This window comes from Manis javanica, chromosome 8, assembly GCF_040802235.1.
Source record: "Manis javanica isolate MJ-LG chromosome 8, MJ_LKY, whole genome shotgun sequence".
Classification (NCBI taxonomy): Eukaryota; Metazoa; Chordata; class Mammalia; order Pholidota; family Manidae; genus Manis; species Manis javanica.
In genome coordinates this window covers 41,882,827-41,898,541 of record NC_133163.1, presented here as the reverse complement: position 1 = coordinate 41,898,541, position 15,715 = coordinate 41,882,827, and the positions used below count along the sequence as shown (strand labels likewise).

General features: G+C 38.3%; 1 protein-coding gene across 4 annotated transcripts in view; it reads right to left on the bottom strand.

Annotated features, from left to right (window-relative positions):
• Window positions 1–15,715, bottom strand: part of ARMH4 (armadillo like helical domain containing 4) — a 179,310-nt gene that overhangs the window by 139,741 nt on the left and 23,854 nt on the right. The window contains exons 2-3 of one of the 4 annotated variants that reach the window (XM_037007076.2): window positions 14,667–14,792; window positions 11,868–11,981 (exon numbers count right to left, since the gene is read on the bottom strand). In XM_037007076.2, the coding sequence (XP_036862971.2) occupies window positions 11,868–11,906 (39 nt within the window). In that variant the 5' untranslated portion in view covers window positions 11,907–11,981; window positions 14,667–14,792. Of the gene's footprint in view, window positions 1–8; window positions 87–11,867; window positions 11,982–14,666; window positions 14,793–15,715 lie in introns of those variants that run through there. The other 3 variants (XM_073242340.1, XM_037007073.2, XM_037007080.2) reach the window with 3 other exon arrangements.

Here is a 15,715-nt window from a genome sequence, read left to right as displayed (position 1 = left end):
GGGCATACCTGGTGCAGTCTTCTGGGTGGTATGTGCTGATGCCATTCTGAGTATTTTTAATAGCCTCCCTGGTTGAAGCAGAATAGCTGCACAGGGAGAGAGGTACTGTGAGAAAGGCTTTCTCCAAAAACGAGCCCATTTTCAGACCAGAGAATCAACAAGTGGCACTTTTTTTACAAAGTGTCTCTCCCTACTGGTAGATTCTGGCTGTGCCTTTGCACCTCTGCCTTATGGAAGGAAGTAGACCTTGCTGCACACACTGCCTGGAGATTCTTGGCCTTCTAGGATAAGAAAGCAAACAATATTCTAGAATCTAAGTATTGTTTAGGAACAGGAGTGTGTATTTAGCTTCAAAATAGGATAATAATAGTTCTGATATCCATGTTGGGAGGACTTAATGAGATAATGTGGAAAGTACTTAGCATGGTGTCCTTAACACCCATTACATGCTCAATAAATACTATGATTTGAAACAGAGTGCAGGTCCAGTTGATGAAGTATTGATTTTCAGGTATAAAAGCGGGTCATTTCCTGGGTAGACGGCTAATGGGTTTTTTCCCCTTGAGGAACTTCCAGAGAGCAGAAGTGAGCCTGTTGATATCTCCCTCTCTCTATTTAAATTTCAAATTATGATGGGAAGAAGAATTGTCTGGGGACAGATTTTAGAGTGGTAGTTTTGTCATAATTCTGTAACATTTTCTTGGAATTTCACCAGAGAAATGTAATCAATGAGGCTCTGGAATTTAAGTAATTTAGACTATGTCCTCCAGGGACTCCTCATCAACACTGATTTTTTTTCTTCAAACAGAAATATTCTTAAATGGGGGGAAAAATTTTTTAAATTTTCTGACATTGATATTTAAATGATTTTATGAAAATTCTCTTAACTAGAGCCAATTACTTCACTTACATAGCTGAAAATAGCATGGATATGTAATAGTGTCTGGCCTAAACATTCAATATTATTTCTTACTTAGAGACCATGAAACACTTTATAGTTATGGAGGGGTATTTCTGCTCCAATTTCCTTTTTATCAAATGAGACACAGTAAGACACTGTCCAGTGCAGGGCATAGCCCCGCCAGGAAGCCATGGCTCTGGATTTGTAGTCCAGGGCTCCTCCTATCCTACACAGGGCTGTCCTCAGGGGCACTACCCTGTGTCAAAGGGAGAGAAAGATGTTCTATGGCTTAATTGAAGACTTAGTTTCACAGCTAAGCATCACATTTTACCTGCTGCGTCTGCACCTGGCCTCCCACCCTTTCATCTGACTTGAGCACTTGTCTCACGTTTCTTCTTTGGCTGGCCGAGGGTGCTCACCCAGCTTCAGACTCACCTAGAGCATTGCCTCCAGGGAACTGCCCGAGGACCTAGGCTGGATGGAGTGCTTTCTTGAGGCCCCCATCACACCTGGCACACCTCTGTCTTGGCACTTAGGTTCCAAATGGCGATGTTTCTGGTGCACAGTCTCTGCACTAGTCTGTGCTGAGCCTGCCTCCTGCATCCCATTCTGCCTCTATCACTTCCCAGCTTGTATCCTCCTCTTGGCCTCCATCAGGACCCTGCCTATATGACCCCTCAGTTTGTACTGCTCCTCAACCTGTACCCCTCTCAGCTTTTATCCTCCCAGCCAGTATCCTTTCCCACCTATATACCCTCAACATACTCCCTGCCAACCCACATCCCTCCCCAAACAGTTGTCACCCCAGCCTGAACCTCTTCTGACCTGTATCCCCCCTGCTTAAATGCACCCTAGCTTGCATCTCTCCCCACCAGACTATATCATCCCGCCTATATCCCTCCCTTGTGGATCTCCTATGAAGGGAAGAATGCTATCCCCTCAGTCTATATCCCCCAGCCCAAATTTCTCCAGGATGTTATTTCCCCAGCTGGAGCCATTCCATGCCTGAATCACTCCCCACTCGAGCATGGATGCCCCTGGCCTGTGTTCCTCTCAGCTTACACCATTCCGCAGCCTGAATGCCCCCCCCATGCACACAGCCTGTCATATGCAACTCCCCCATCAATCCAGTCTCTCTGTCTCTCTCTCTCTCTCACACACACACACACCAATACACTAGCTCCACCAACACCATCACATGTGTGTTGCACAGCACAGCATCCTAAGTGATTTGGCCCAAGGACCACACCAATCAATTCAGTCTGCATTGCCAGATGGACATTTTTCTCCTTTTCAAGACCAGTGAGCAGGGCTGGGCATCCCAAAAGGGAAAACTGTAATTCCTTCCCTTCTCCCTTCAGCCTCCAGCTACTCATGAACAGGTAGGCAGTTCTACTTCCCAAGCTGAGCACTAGTCTCTCTAGAATCAGAGGACCCACCCCCACCCCAGCCCCCGACCTGGGGGCCAAAGGCATTCCTTTTCCAAAGGAAATAAACTGGGCCTCAAAGCCACTGGCCATCCTTTCATCTCTCCTCCCTAAGGATCTGAAAACCCCTTTCCTCCAGGAGTATTGCTGATGTTCTCCCCTCTCTCCACCTCATTTCCCACCTTTACTTCAGAGCAAAGCATTGTTCCTCTCCTTACGGATTTCTTTCTATCTGTGCTATTCCACAAGTTACATTTGCAAGATACACTTTTCTCAGTCATGTATTCCTCCGTAACATATTCTTTACCTAAACTGGAGCTCCCTCTGAGGTAATCGAAATGAGTGGCATAAACAGCCAATACCAACTTTCAAGAAGCAAACACTAGGTGAGGAAGATGGAATGTCTGCGTAAAAGGGAAAATTACTTTATATATAAAAAGTCTTATGAGGTACAATTATTAACCTTATTTCACAAATGAGGAAATTGAGGCTCAGAGAAGTTAAGATGTCAGAGGGCATTTAGCAAACAGCAGAGCTGGGATACCAACCCAGGCAGTCTGGCTCCAGAGTCTATCCTCTTGCTCACTCTACTGAATACTTATGAGATATCAGGATCACTAAGTACAGTGTGTGTGTGATTTTTGTGACAAACAAGGAGAGAAAGCAGAACTGTGTATAGATGTCATCAGGGAATTTTCCACAGAGAAAGCAAGGCTTGAGCAAGCATGACAGGAAAATTAGCATTCAGGTTACAAGAGGTGGGTGTTGGATTGGGGGAATGGAATGAACGAGGCATAGGAGTGAGAACGAGCATGTTCTGGTACCATAAATTGTATAGGGAAGTCATAGGAAATAAGGCTGGAGAGGTAAGTGGGAATTGATTGTGGTTGCCATGAATGCCAAGCCAAAGAGTTTGGCCTTAATTTCAAGACAATTGGGAAGGCTTTTGAGCAAATGACTGGAGGGAGGGGAGGGTCAGCTGAATATGGTGACTGACTGGACTGGGCAGATAAAAAGAATTAAAAAGTCATTCCAAGGTTTGGTGCTTGGGTATCTAGAATAATTTTAGTTTCCTTAATAGAAATTGATTAAATTCTATTGGAACTGAAATTCACCTCCTTACAGTAGTTATACCTATGATTGGTCTTGAAATTCTACCTGGATAGAAACTGCATTTGCCTTTGCTTTAAAGGAATCCAGGAAAAATTTGTATAGTACCAGACAAATACGAAGAGTTAATAGGATCATCAGAATCCTATAGAGATTTTCTCTGTAGAGAAATTCAGAAATTTCAGCTATGATATGGGTATTTTGGCAATGAACCAGTTGCCTTCTGAAGTAGTTCCCCTAAATAGGACAACTGAGGAATTCAACAAGAGGGGTTCCTTTCTTGGTCTATATATCTGTCAAAGATTAGAAGTGGATTTCTGTTAACAATGAGATCAAGCCAATCTAATTTGCTGAAGGTATAAGAAGTATTTCTGGTCAATAGTTACAGATTGCAGGTCATCACTGTATAGTTTCTAGAATTTTTTAGTTCTTCGGTGTTTTTAGTTTTGTTGTTATGAATATGCAACCTCAAAGACATACTTCTAACTTTTTCATCCACAAAGAAATTAGAATAAGTGAGAATGTAAGGACCATGGGAAAAGACACTTTATGTGGACACTGGAACATGCTGTGAATACTCAACAAACCAGGAGAGGTACCTGGTTGCCTCCAACTCCGCTTGGTGTGGGAGAGCGAGCTGAGAGAGAAAGGGAGCAGTGGAGACCTGTCATGCCACTCCCACCTGCAAGCCCACAGGGCAGCCCAGACCCAAATAAAGTGGAAAGCAAAAACTTTAGAGACAGCTCAGTTCACTTCCTAGTCTTGTCACATACCAGCTGCATTTACCTTGGGTAAGTTACCTTACCTCTTGATGTCATACTTTTATCAAAAAAAAAAAGTTGGAATAAGCTATTATATTCAATACCATCTGCAAAGTATCTAGTATAGCACCTGAAACATTGAAAAGGCCCATAACTTTCCATTCCTTTGCTGTCCCCTTCAGTGGGCAGCAGAAGCAGTGGATGAGGGGTATTCCAACAAGCATCAGGACTACAGGAACCTAAGAGAAGGCAAGTCCTGGGGAATAAGGCTAGGGCTGGGTGTCAGTGTGTTTGAGCTGGCCTACAGCTTGCTGGGATGGACTAGCAGGATGTGATGTTCATAGGAAGGTAAATGGAGTCAGAAGTGGGGACCTAAGGAAGGCACCAAACACCTGGAGATTAAGTAGAGAAAAAGGGAATTTAAACAGGAAGTCTGTGTTTTGGTAGAGGAACTGGGGAATAGAGTGGGGCTTACAAAGAGTACTGAAGGTGAGAGCTTTCAATTAAAAACAGTAACAAAAAATTCAGTAAGACATGAAAAGTTTGTCCTGAGACCAAGATTTAGGGACAGTTTCCCTTGAGAAAACTGGTGAGAAAAGGACAGGGGTTTGGTGACAAAACAAAGACCCAATTAACAAAACTGGGATAGAAAATGGGAGCAAGGCTGGAGCTCAGTGACAAGAACAGATCTGGAGGAACAGCTGAGACCTGGTGCTGAGTCACTGTGACCTGGTGCTAAGTCATCTGAAGACTGACCCTCTGATTAGTCCCTAGACTTGGGGGTGCAGACAGAAGTCCTGAGCCCTTGCTGTGAGTGGGAGAGGCCAACAGCAGGAACCTAACCTTGGCATTAAAAGGGCAAATTTTAGACAGGCTTTTCTGGCAACAGCAGAAGCCAAATACTTTTCACTGCTTTTGCCTCACTTACTTGGAGGAAGCTTGTTAAAAATGTCAATGCTCCAGCCCGCCTCATCTTAACAAATTAGAATCTCTAGGTAGGAATAATCACCACCTGGATGGGGTGAATCCGACACAAACTAAAATTGGAAGCCCTGAGGTTTAGATTCTAAACTTTAGAAGGGCATTCTTCCTTTCCTTGGTCCTGAATTAATGTATTGACATCTCTCCCCTCATCTCTTGAAAGAAATGAGCCTCCAATAACCATATGGGACTCAGGCTCTGGCTCAAGTAGGGTCTTTTTGCTGTGGTAAAATATATATAACATAAAACATGACATTTTAACCATGTTTTAAGTCTCAGAATCAATGGCATTATATTGTGCAACCATCACCACTATGTTTTTTTCTTTTTCATTACTCCCAACAGAAACTCTCCAACCATTAAGTAATAACTCCCCATTCTCGCCTCCCCAACCCCTGGTAATCAATAAGGTACTTTCCACTTCTATGACTTTGCCTATTCTAGATATTGCCTGTAAGTGTAATCATACAGTATTTGTCCTCTAGTGTCTGGCTTTTCACCTGGCATAATGTTTTCAAGTTTCATCCGTGTTGTAGCATGTATCAGAACTTCATTCCTTTTTATGACTGAATAATAGTCCATTGAATAGTAGTCCCTATCAACCCATTCATCTGCTGATAGACACTTGGGTTTTTCCTACTTTTTGGCTGTCGTGAAAAGTGCTGCAGTCATCACTGACACATAACTATCGGTTTGAGTCACTCTTTTCAGTTCTTTTAGTATATACCTGGGAATAGAATTGCTAGGTCATATAATTCTGTGTTTTATTTTTTCAGGAACTGCCAAACTGTTTTTTACAGGGGCTGCACTATTTTACATTCCCACCAGCAAAATACAATAGCTTCAATTTGTCCACAATTTCACTGATACTTTTCAATTTTCGTTTTTACAATTATAGCTATCATAGTAGGTGTGAAGTGCTATCTCAGGACTAATATTTCCCTAATGATTAATGCCATTGACATCTTTTCATGTGCTCACCATCCCTTTGTATATCTTCTTTGGAGAAATGTCCATTTAAGTCCTTTGTCCAATTTTAAATTGGGTTATCATTTTGTTGTTAAATTGTAGGAGTTTTGTATATATTCTGGATATTAAATCCTTATTCAGATATATGATTTGCAAGTATTTTCTCACATTCCATAGGTTGTCTTTTCATTTTCTTGATAATGTCTTGATGCATAAGTTTTTAATTTTGATGCACTCTGACTTATCTATTTATTTTGCTATTGCTTATGCTTTTGGTGTCATATTAAAAATCCATTACCAAATCCACAGTCATGAAGATTTACTTCCTTGTTTTTTCTAGGAGTTTTATATTTAGGGTATTGATCCATATTGAATTAATTCCTATATATGGTGTGAAATAGAGTGGTCCAACCTCATTTTTCCTGTGTAGAAATCCAGTTGTCCAGACCCATTTGTTAGAGACTATTCTTTCCCCATTGAATAGACAGGCACCTTTGTCAAAAATTAATTGGCATATTAATGTTTAATGGGTACAGAGCTTCAAATCTGCAAGACGAATAGAGTTCTGATGTTGGATGATGGGATGGTTGTACAACAATGTGAATGTTCTTAATGTCACTGAACTGTACAGTTAAAAATGGTTAAGATGATAAACTTCATGTGATATGTATTTTACTACAATTTTGGAAAAATCAGTTGGTCATATATGTATGGGTTTATTTCTAAACTCTCAATTCTGTCCCACTAGTCTATGTGTCTATCTTTATGCCAATACCACACCATTTGATTACTGTAGCTTTGTATTGTTTTGAGGTCAGGAAGTGTGAATACTCCAACTTCTGAATTCCTTTGGCTATTCAGGGCCCCTTGCAATTCTATATGAATTGGAGAACCTTCTTCTCCATGTCCGCAAAAAACAGTTGGAATTTTGATAGGGAATGTTTTGAGTATGTAGATAGCATTGGGTAGAATTGCCATCTTAACAATATTAAGTCTTCCAGTCAGTGAATACAGAATGTCTTTCTATTTATTTAGCTCTTCTTTTTTTCAGCAATGTTTTGTAGTTTTCAGTTCAGGTATGTTCTTTGCTATAACATTTTTCTTCCCTTGCTTCAATATTATACACTTTAAACTAAATAAGAAAAGAATGAATGTTAAACAAAAAGCCAAGCAATATTTTAAAACAGTATTTTGTTGATATCCACTCATGAGAAGAAAAGACTTAGAGATCACTATTAAGCATGCATTTATTGACAAATACACACTGAAATATTTAGAGAAAGGAGGGCATCATGAGTGCAACTTATTTTGAAATGGTTCAGAAAAAAATGATGTATGTATACAGACAGAATGGAAATCACAAAATAAAAGTGACAAAATGCCAACAATTGGAGAATCTGTGTGAAGGGTATATAAAAGTTTTTGTACTATTCTTGCAGTTTCCTTACAAGTCTGGAATTAATTCAAAATAAAAATTACTCCCTTCAAAGTAATGCTGTCTCTTCTCTACAATACAAACTGGGTTCTGAGAAAATAATCTTTGTTTGAAATGTATTTAGACACATAGAAAAAACATCAGAAAGGATACCCCACTACTTATTGGTGACTACTTCTAAGGAGTGGACTGTGTGTAAAAAAGGAGGATTTAAAATTTTACTTTATACACATCTGTATTGTTGAAATATTTTATTGAAATTATATATTATTTTTTAATTAGAAATAAAGTCATAGAATACATTAAGAAGAAACCTGGGGGTGACAATTAATGATAGAAGAACATGTATGATAATGGACAGAGCATGGTAAGGAAAAGACAATTTTTAAATAAAGAAAAAATATGTTACATATATATAAAGATCAAAAAATATATGTCACCATATAATCAATTTATTGGTACTTAATTAGAATCATTTTTTATGTCCCTGAGAAGAGTTTTTTTTTAGAAACTGAGAGCTTGAAATCTTATCACATTGTTCTCCCAGCCCAGTATGCCATTAGTAAGGAACAAATCAAAGAAACTCTCTTCATAATTTAAGCAAAAAGTCTACATCTTCACCTTAATTACTGCTAAGGTTGTTTTGTTCAGAATGACTTCTGTGGGCTGATTAAAAAAAAATTACAACTTGTTGCAGTTTCCCAAACCCACCCACATGATCAAACTGAATTAAGTACTCATTAAAATAATGCACTTGAAAAAAGAGAGGAAAGAAGTTCTATTTATTGTGTGTGTATGTGTGTGTGATAAGAAAATATAAAACTGATACCAATCAATCTGGTGCCTCTTGCCCCAGAATAGAAAATCACTAAGTCTTGCTTTCCCCAGGGTTAGACGTGGCTTAAAACAGGAGTGATGCCAGTGTAGTACCCTAAACCAAGGCATGGATTTGCCCCATCTTTTCAGGTCAGGCAAGAATCAGAGTTGTCCATTACAGTCTTGAGGCATCATTCCATGGGGAATTATCTAATGCCAAGCTCAAAAGCTTCAGGTAATCTGTACTACAACTTTTATACTGTTTTATACTGTTTTCTTCCAACTCACTCCTCACACTTCTTTTATCAATGTCATGGTTCCTCTCCCTTAAAGACATAGGCACAGAACAGAGCTGTTAATGTCCTGGGTCGTTAACTCCTAAGACTTAGCAAAGGAGAGGGCTGGCATGACTAATTATTTTATTTGTGATCCTTTTAATAAATGAGGACATTCTTCTGGCTGGTCTTTTGTATCCAAGTACAATTTTATCTTTTGACTTGATATATTTTGATCTAAAATATGCTCACTATGTAAACTCTGGCCATGAACATGACCTAGGTTTCTTTTTCTTTAACAAAGAAGGAAAAAACCTGTAGATAAAAATCCCTAATCACAGGTCAAAAAAATACCTCAATTTTTAAAAATTCTAAATTCCAAATTTTAATAATTGTAAATATACAAAATTTTAATGATTGCAAAAAGGGGAAAAATTTTCTAAATAACAACAGTTATTCCAGGAGCAACAAAAAATAGTTAAATAATTAAAATATGTAATATATATATATATGTACCTTACAGCTTGATCTGCATCTATGCATTCAAAAATTATTTATTTAGTGTCACTATGGTATAAATAAAAAAATTACCTGCCTTTAAGAAACATAAACTTCAATAAACTTTTTTTAATGTTTAAGGAGAGCATTCTCCTTACCAGTATCATTATCTTACCAGTAATGTTACAGATTCTTTTGGGCAAGTTTGCTGAGGGACATGTAAAAAATAATAAAAACTTGCTCTCAAAGAATTGTCTTGTGTTGGTGATGATAAAGTCAACTTCATGTTGAACTACACTGTATGTTCGTATCTAGTCATTTTGTATTCTGTTCTTCCCTGAGATAATTTTATTTTAAGAGCATTTAATTTGTGTTAAGATATACTCTGACCCAGAATAAATATTGGGAAAGGAGTCTCTTCCTGAAATATTGAAAGCAGCAGAAACAAGTTCTGAGTAATTACAACAAAAGAAGTCCATCTGTTAACAGTATTTTCCTCTAGTTGGATCTTGATAGAATTTCAGAAGTAACTTAAAAAATTTTTTTTAACTATATGGGACAACCAGCTAATCATCTTTTTAAAAAGCTGTATCTCTGTATTCTTTCTTGCCAATATATACCTGTTGGGTCAGAAATTTAAAACTAATTATATGATACCATAAATGTACCAGGAAAATATGTGTAACATTTTTTTATAGTCTTACATTAGGGAAGTGTTTTCTAAATATGACAGTTAATCCAGGAACCATTAAAAGATGATAAAATAGTCCATTTAAAAAAATTAAAATTCTACAGGATAAAAATTACTTTAGAGTTGAAAGGAGAACCAAGGAAAATGCTTGCAACAAATGTGACATAAAAAAGACTGATTTATTTAATAAAAAAAGAACTTTTATAAAAATAAAAGTAGTGGGGAAATCAGGAGGGATTGGGAGATGATGAGACTATTTCCATTATCTGTCCTCCCTTCTTTCATAAGGGCAAGTGACTTTTTCTCAATCTTATCAAGGTTCTTAGCTTTCATTTCTTCAACAACGTTACTCTCTTAAGCTCTTTCTATGTAGAAATTCTGGTGTTGCTACTATTAAGACAATCAACTCAATGGAATAGAGGGCAAAGAACATAAATAGGTAATATAAAATAACCACATGAAAAGGTATCCAGCCCCAGCCATACTTATAGAAAGTTACATTAAAATAATAATATGATGCTTTTTTGCCAAATATAAAAACAAAGCACAACAGAATGAACAAATCAGCAGTAGACTCACAGATACTGAGAAGGGACTGGCAGTTACTGTGGGTAAGGAGGTGGAGGGAGAGGAAGGGGGATAAAGGGGAACAATAATTCACAATCATAATATAAATTGGTCATGGGGATGGCAGTGCAGCATGGAGAATATAGTCCAAGATTCTGTAGCATCTTCCTATGCTGACCAACAGTAATCGTACTAGAGGGGGTGAGAATTTAATAATATGGGTAACTGTTGAACCACTGTGTTGTATATCTGAAACAAACAAGATTGCACATCAATGATACCTAAATAAAATAATAATAATAATAAGAAGAAGAAGAATAATAATAATAATGTGATGCCATTTTCCATCAATCACATAAGCAAAGATTAAAAAGACTGACGATAGCCTTTGCTTGAGAAAGTGAAGATGGGCACTCTTATTATTGGTGGAGTGTAAATCAGTGTAGCTTTTGGGGCTGTATTACAGATATATAAAGAATTTATGAATATATTTATATCCTTTGACCTAGAAATTCTAAGAATTTATCCTATAGATACACTTGCCCAAGTACATAAAGATTATGTGTATTTTTTCCAGGATGTTCATTGTAGCTTCAGATAATAGTGGAAAACTAAAAATAACCTAAAAGTCACCAGAAGAGCTCTGCTATTAAAAAAAAAAAAAAAGACATCCATGGAAAACTATTAAAACTATTAGCTATTAAAGAGAGGTAGGAGTATATATACAGACTGAATTAGACTTCTAAAGTATATTAAGGGAAAAAAATAAGTTTTAGAACCAGTGATCACATTTGGGTAAAATAATGCATACATTTATGTACATATGTGGGGAGAGGAAGGGCTCATTTTACTTGATATACTTCTGCACAAGGTAAGTTTTGCCAAGAAAAAAATTTTACTAAGAAGTGTTTTATCCTATGTACTTAAAATTCTTGAATATTGTCACAAACTACAAAGCATGCTTGAACTTCTCCAGAAAAATTAAATTCTATTTGGGGAAAAAAAACAGTTGTTTACATGTTAAAAGCAAAACATCTGCCAACTTTGACATTTTTTCCTGTCCTGTTTGCCAAACTAGAAACAAACACTGAATCATCATTAACTGATATAATTAAAAAGGAGCGCTATCCCAGGATGATATGCTTAATGGTATGTTTGCACAGCAGCTGACGGATCAGTGCAAAAGAACTGCAGCTGGGAAGAAGTGTGTAACCTTAATCGACATGATACCCATTAAAATAACCCGCTTCTTGTTTGTGTTCTTACTAATTGCCTTCTCTCGTATGCAAGAGGCAGTAATAATCCAAAAATCAAAGTACTTATCCCTGGGAAGTCTGAAACTAGATGCTGATCGTTTTTATAAACCAGCTGACAGCAGTCATATTAAAGGTCAAAACAAAGAAAGAATCAAGGGAACTTGCTCCCTTTGAACTTACTAGGATAAACTTCAATGCAATTTCCTTCTTTGTAGGCATTTTACTGTGCAGTAGTTATTTGCAGCAACAAGTCTGGACCTCTCCTTTGAACGGAAGTTGGTTTGCCTTCTTGACCTATTATAAACAAAGGGAAAAACTTGCCAGCTCTGTTTTACTCATTAATTATGGCCTTCATTCATTCATTGTTCTGTGCATCATTGATTCCTTAAACAATTTATTGAATAGATTGTATGTTCAGCCCTGGGAACACAAAGTTAAAACACCAGCCCAAGACCCAAAGATTTTGCAGTCCAGAGGCAGATAAACAAGAAAAAGGGGAAATTACAAAACAATGTAATGAAAGATATAGACTTAGAGTACCCAAAGAAGGGATATGTAATACAAAGTGGAAAGCCACAGACTTCCCAGTAAAGGGAACATCTGAGCTAAATCCTGAAGAATGACAGCAGTTCCATATAGGAAGAGGGAGCAGGGTACAAAGTAACAGAACTGAAAAAACATGCACAATTTAGGAACTGCTCACAGTTCAGTACTGTTAGCAGAGCTCTAAGAGGACAATGGTGGGAAAAAACGGCCAGGAAGAGATGAGCAGGGGTCAGGTCCTGAGGGATTTTGTTTACCGTACCAAACAATCTGGAATTCACCTTAATGGTTATGGGTTGTAAGCAAGAAGATGACATGATCAGGGTTGGATTTTAGAAAAATCTCTTGGGCAACAGTGTGAAGAAATAAAAGTAAATGAGGAACGTGAAGAGACAGGACAATAACTCAGGCAGGACGAAGAGTGAAGAAGCAGTCACCATAAGACGAGGAAAAGGTGATGAGTGCTTTTGTTTTCTAGAGAACACACCGAGTGGCAGATGAGGACATTAGTCCTTTGGTTAGGCATTGAGGCCCTGGGAAGGACTCTGGAGTGGGGGGCTGAGAAAGTTAATGGAAGCCTTTGGTGTGGCAGCCAGGCCCTTGGAAGCAAGGCCAAGGAAGGAGTGGTAGTTGGTACACAAGCTGGTCAAGGTCATGAAGGTTATTTCCCCGAAGGAGATCTCTTTTCCCTGCCAACAGAGAAATCTGAGACTTTTTAACTACCTCCCAGTCCATCAAGGCCCTGAAGATCTTGTCCATTCTGAAACAGACAGAGGGTAGTAAATGACCTAGGCTTTAGGTGTTTGTAGCCACTGGATTATCTGGCAATCCAAATGCCCCAAGAAAGTCAAACTGTCATCTATGGTGCCATCATTCTGACCAAGTTACTTTAATTCCTATAAGATGAGGCTACTATAAGGAGAACAAGATAAATAAACACTTCATTCTTGACAGGTGACACTCTCTTTGCATGTGACAGAATGCTGGGTCTCATTAGGGGTGCACCTCATTCTTGCCCCTAAATGAACTGACATTATCTCTGCTCTTGTGCCTGCCACTGCTCCTGATGATGGATGTGGATAATTGTTATACTTCTGGTAGAAGCTGCCCTGCCACTTGGGCAACTTTGCTAAAGTGATATTTGATGCCATCTCCAAGTCCTGCAGCTATCTGACAATGAACTCTTCAAAGAGGCAGTTTTCACCGAATTTCTTCTTTCAGGGATTTACTGATCATAAAGACCCAAGCAACAGTGCAAAAAAAATCATAAACTCCTTCTGTGGCTACCAGGCTGCGTTCCTATATAAGCAAAACTAGAGAGTGAGAGAGAAAGATGATGAAGGTCTGAACTAATAGAGTAGTGGTCAGGATGGAGAGGAAGTAACAGACCTGAGATATACAAGAAAGAGAAATCCTAGGACTTCATGACTAATTGAATTCAGGAATTAGAAGTGAGGGAGATGTTGGGAGTGGCTATTTCAGGTTTCTAGTTTGGAATCCTGGAAGGAGGATTATCTTTCAGAATGATAAGAAATGTAGGATATGGGGCCAATTTCCAAGCATAAGTTAAGATTTGGACATGTTGAGCTTAAGAACCAATCAGTAGATAGTTGGATAATAAAGGGTTTTAAACTCAGGGAATAGATCTGAGCTGAAGGCACAGATTTTTGGAGAGTGGGGAGTGGACATGAGTATAAAATGGTAAATGAAGCCATGGAAGAGGACAGAACGACTCACGGAGAGCATGTAGAGGTGAGAAGAGAAGAGTGAGCCAAAAACAAAATGGTTGAGAATATATGTTAAGAGAGAGAATAGTAGAAGACTCCACAGAACTATCCATAAAGTATGTTATAAGCCAAAATGGTGCAGAAGCTGTTGGAAGAGAAAGTTTCAGAGAGAAAAGTCAAACAGTTTGAAAACTTGTGAGTTGTATAGGTTAAAAACTGAGATGTGTCCGTTGGATTCAGCAACTAAAGAAGTCACTGATATGTTAAGCAAGAGCAATTTTGGTCAAGCAGCAAAGTCTAGACTATAATGGGTTAAGGAATGATGGGAAGTGAGAAAGATGAAACAATAAAAACAAACAATTTTTCCAGTAAGGTTAGTTGAGAAGAAAAGAAAGGGAAGGGAAGAGAAGGGGAGAGGAAGGGAGGGGAAAGGAGGAGAGGGAACCGGACAGGAAGGAAGGGAAGAGAAGGGAAGAAAGGAGATAAGATGGTTGCTAGAGGAGAAGACAAGTTGAGGGAAGATTTTCCTTTGTAGAGAGATGCTGATGGGGAAAAACAAGAAGCAATCATGGCCACCTAGGAGGTGTGGGGAATGAGGTCCAGAGCCCAACTCGAGCATAAGCTTTGGATAAAATAAGGGGGGGCCCTCTTCTCCTATGGCATGAAGAAAGCCATATCGATATATTTCTAAGAGACAACCACTACTCACCAATAATTTTTGATACATAGATTCCTGGTGGTGGAGTTCCAAATTGGATGGAGAACAGACATTTGTAATGTTGTAAGATGTGACAAGCAAACCTCTCTGGACCATTCTATTCCACAGCTTTGATACCTGTCACACGGCACATGTACAGCAAAGTCAAAAGTAGAGTGGAAATGCATTTTCATTCAACATAGTACTGGAGGTCTTAGTCATGGCAATCAGACAACACAAAGAGGTAAAAGGCATCCAATTGGCAAAGAAGAAGTTAAACTGTATTGTTTGCAGATGACATATTATACATGGAAAACCTTAAAGAATCAACCCAAAAACTATTAGAACTAATAACTGAATCCAGCAAAGCTGCAGGATATAAAATTAATACACAGAAATCTGTTGCATTCCTATACACTAACAATAAATTAGCATAAAGAGAAATCAGGAAAACAACTCCATTTACAATTGCATCAAAAAGAATAAAATGCCTAGGAATAAACCTAACCAAGGAGGTAAAATACCTATGCCCTGAAAACTACAAGACACTCATGAGTGAAATTAAAGAAGATACCAATAAGTGCAAATATATCCTGTGCTCATGGATAGGAAGAAATATTGTCAAAATGGCCATCCTGCCTAAAGCAATCTACAGATTCAATGTAATCCCTATCAAAATACCAAAACCTTCTTCAACAAACTAGAACAAATAGTTCTAAAATCTACATGGAACCACAAAGACCCTGAATAGCCAGAGCAATCCTGAGAAGGAAGAATAAAACTGGGGGGATTACGCACCCTAACTTCAAGCTCTACTACAAAGCCACAGTAGTCAAAACAATTTGGTACTGGCACAAGAACAGACCCATAGATCAATGGAACAGAATAAAGAGCCCAGACATAAACCCATACATATATGACCAATTTATATATGATAAAGGAGCCATGGATATACAATGGAGAAAAGACAGCCTCTTCAACAACTGGTGTTGGCAAAACTGGACAGCTGCATGTAATAGAATGAACTGGATTATTGTCTAACTCCATACACAAAAGTGAAC